Source organism: Geospiza fortis, unplaced genomic scaffold (genome assembly GCF_000277835.1).
Source record: "Geospiza fortis unplaced genomic scaffold, GeoFor_1.0 scaffold275, whole genome shotgun sequence".
NCBI lineage: Eukaryota > Metazoa > Chordata > Aves > Passeriformes > Thraupidae > Geospiza > Geospiza fortis.
Window position 1 is genome coordinate 4,594,538 of NW_005054341.1, and position 4,041 is coordinate 4,598,578.

General features: G+C 40.6%; 1 protein-coding gene across 1 annotated transcript in view; it reads left to right on the top strand.

Annotated features, from left to right (window-relative positions):
• Window positions 1–4,041, top strand: part of ASB3 (ankyrin repeat and SOCS box containing 3) — a 7,115-nt gene that overhangs the window by 865 nt on the left and 2,209 nt on the right. Inside the window, 5 exon segments of the mRNA XM_031058303.1 lie at window positions 752–867; window positions 1,233–1,368; window positions 1,567–1,744; window positions 3,054–3,283; window positions 3,692–3,721. Of these exon segments, the coding sequence (XP_030914163.1) occupies window positions 752–867; window positions 1,233–1,368; window positions 1,567–1,744; window positions 3,054–3,283; window positions 3,692–3,721 (690 nt within the window).

The window sequence follows — 4,041 nt, forward strand, 5'->3', positions numbered from 1 at the left end:
CTCACCAGTTAAAACTCGAGTTTCTCCGAGTTTAAACTCACGGGAGTTTCTTACTTGCCTGCTGTGTTGCAACTTTTTGTAGCCCTAAATAATTAGGCTTTAGACTCAGAGGTGTGGAAATAACCTTTTGCTTATGGGTAAATCTGCTTCAGACAGTGTTTTAAAACAAATTATAAAAGCAAATTATAAATTATAAAAGCAAATATATTTTCTGCATCAAGCACAGAAAAACTTTAGGAGGTTCAGGATTACATCTGTATGAGGCTTTTTCAAAGCCTTTTTGATTTTTATAATTCCTCCCTAATTCTTATGTAAAAAAACTTATTTTTGACATTCCTAGTTTGGCAGTTAAAGTCCATTGTTTTAGTATTTTTTCTGTTACTTATGTTTGACCTAATTGAATGCTTAAAACCTTTGTTAAGGAGAATCCTGAGGGTCTTAATCTTCTGATTAAATACATTTATTGGCTTACTTGCCTCTCTGCCCAGACATCGTGTGTGCCATGTTACCTTTGTTTCCAAGTCTTTTCCAAGTTTGGGGGAATTTGGCATCATTTCCATTCCCCAACACTGTTTTGAGGATCTAAATATAAAAGGCAAGCAAGTATATAATGGGCTAATTTGAAGGAATTATAATTGTTGTTTCAGGAAGTTGGCAGTGAGACATTTTGAGCTTTTAAATCCAAGTACTTGAATTATTTCTTTTTCAAGTCCTTCAATAAGATTTTTTTCTTTTTATTACTGTTCTATGGAAGCTGTTGAAAATAAACATACAGAGGTTGTCAAGTTCCTGCTCCAACACGGAGCAAATATTGAAGGTTCTCATTCTTGGTCTGGATGGAATTCTTTGCACCAAGCTTCCTTTCAGGTAACCTGTGAGCACATCGTGTAATTTTGGTGTAACTGGTGTATTCTGGGGGATAATCATTTGTTTAATAATTATTGCATTTTTGTCGGGTAATTTTTCCTAACCTACTCTAGCAGGCATAAGCTTGTAGTTAAAAATATGTTGGCTTAATGGTTCTGACACATACAAATGACTTTATCATGTAAGTGTGCAAAAGTGATCAATTTGAACTTGCCTAATTTCTTTTACCATTAATTTTTAAGTGTATCTTTAGGATATTGAATATATTATGGGTTTTATTATTTCTATCTGGAGCGCGTGGGCAAAAACGGATTGTGTGATTTCCTCGTTTTCCTGCTGGTTGAGAATAAAAACATTGATTTCAGGGTTCCACTGAGATAATGCAAATGCTCCTGGAGAAAGGGGCCAGCAAGGACTGTCGTGATGACTTTGGAATCACCCCTCTGTTTGTGGCTGCTCAGTATGGCCAGCTGGAGAGTCTGCGCCTGCTTCTGTCCCACGGTAACCACCATCCTCCATTTCCCTGGCCACGCTCCCAGCAAGTCCCACTGAGTGCAGTTGGAGCTCTGCTCCTGCACATCATCATTTCCAATGTCAGAGGTTTTATTTCCTTATTGCTGAGGAGACCTTGCTGAATTTGAAGCCACCCTGTGAAAGATAATGACTGATGGAGGTGACTTTGGTTTTGTCTTGTGTCAGGTGCGGACGTCAACTGCCAGGCCAAGGACAGGGCCACTCCCCTGCTGATTGCTGCGCAGGAGGGACACCTGGACTGTGTGAAGCTGCTGCTGGCTGCAGGGGCAGACCCAAACCTCTACTGCAACGAGGATAACTGGCAGTTACCCATCCATGCAGCAGCTGAGATGGGCCATGCAAAGTAGGTGGTTGCAGAGGCATTCAGACAGAAGGTCCTGGTCACACAAATCTGATCCCCAAAGGAGGAAGTTCAGCCCTAAAAGGGGGGAAAATTGAGTGTTCAAACTGTAGTTTAGAAGTTCTGATTATTTTTGTATTTTAAGTGTCTCTTAATAGTTTCTTCCACACTGAGAGGTAGTAGGTTTAGATAAAATATTAATGGAAAATGCTTTCCTGTGAGGGTGGTGAGGCCCTGGCACAGGTTTGCCAGAGAAGCTGTGGCTGTGCCATCCCTGGAAGTGTTCCAGGCCAGGTTGGACAGGGCTTGGAGCAGCCTGGGATAGTGGAAGTGTCCCTGCCCATGGCAGGGGGTAGAACTGGATCGCCTTGAAGGTCCCTTCCAACCCCAACCATTCTGTGATTATATGATTTTTAATTCGGCATCTAACCTGGGTTTGATCCATAACCTAATGAATTTAGAGAGATTTCCACAGTCCTGAACCAGATACCAATTCACTCCATGGCCATTTTACTTCTCCATTTAAAAATGCAAATAACCGTGTTATACATTATACATGACTTGAACAGCTGCTAATTAGAATTCTATATTAAGTAGCAGAAGTAATTATATGCAAATATTGAATTAGCTGGACCAACCAGAAAAAATCAAAGCCACAAAAACAGTTTCTTTAATCATTCCAGAGATGCATTTGCAGCTTTGCCCAATTTCAGATATACAAGTCAGTTCCACAGCAGCAAGCCAAGAGTGGAAGGAAGTTTTGGGAGTGGACCACTGGGGAGAAGGATCTCTCAGGAACTCCATGATTCACACATGGACAGCACTTAAGTTTATAAATGATGACACATCACTGGCAACTCTTATGCAGCACCAGTAGGTGCCAGCAGCAGAGGAACTGGTGTTTGCCACTAATGTGATGTGGCCTGGGGTGTGAGGTGTGAACAGAATGATTTTTCTGTTTCACAGAACTAAGAATTCGTTTCATTTGCAACTCACATTTACAGTTTGCTTCCAAACTTCCTTGGAGTTGGGATTTAATGTGCAATGGTGTTCTGTTGCTGTAAAAAGAGTTTCTGGGTAACAGTAAGTAGCTGTCCCTGGTTTGATTTAAAATACTTCTTTCCAGCCCAAATCCATCCCAAAGCACAACATTTGCCAGGGGTCTGTGTATGGAATTATAAAGCTGCAAATTCAAGAGTGAAAAAACCACGATTTTCTTCCAAAGCTGCAACGACCCTGTGAAAAAATAGCCGTGTGTTTAAGATTAATCATTGCAATGAGATCAGAAAGCAGTGGTTTTAAACACCTGCAGGATACTGGAGCTGCTGATTCCAGTCACTGACCGGCTGTGTGACAAGGGCGAGGGCAAAGTGAGCCCCGTGTACTCCGCGCTGTACGGCGGGGACGGCGAGTGCCTGGAGATGCTGCTCAAGCAGGGCTTCAGCCCAGATGCTCAGGAGTGCCTAGACTTCGGCTGCAGGTCCCCCATGTGCATGATCTTCCAAAAGCAGTAAGCAAACCTCTTCTATTTTGGAGTTATTCGTAATCATATTTGCTTTAATTAACTTACTTTAAACATGTAGTTTCCCGCCTTCTTCCCTCAACAGCTGTCTATCATCTAATATTTTTCCAGAATTTCAGTGTCTTCCCCCTTTGCAGACACTCCTTATTATTCCCATTTCCTTGGGAATATTAATGTGAAGCCCTGCAGTGTGACTCACTTGCTGCACTAAGGAAAACATCTTCAAAAACGGCTTTTGAATCCTCTCAGATTTTAACAGATTATTTCTTTGTACATGGATTGAAATTTATTTATTTATAATATATAAATATTTATTATAACATTTATAATATTTTTTATAATTTTATAATTATATATAATTATATAAAATATTCATATTATTTATGGCTGCCATTTAAATTAATGAGGTTTGTTAGTAGTGAATTTAGTTTGTGACCTGCTCCTGGGAAGCTGCCTTTAAAAATCCTTGGACACCATTTTTCCCTTTCTGTCCTGGTGTTGCTTTATAATAAATAATTTAAGAAGGGATGCAGAGCAGGTGATTGCTCTGTGAACAAGGCAGGTAACACATGTCACCACTTCTGTGGAGTGATGTGTCCTCTAATCCCTAAAAGACAACACCAGTCACAGTCTCAGTCCTTATCCTATTGGGGGTAATGATAAAAGGATTTTAATAAAAACATTCTGAAGTGTTTTATTGCAGACAGATGTAACAAGTGGTGGGTGCTTTCTGAGGCAAAGCTCACAGGATGCCCTGTTCCTTCTCCTGCTCACAGGG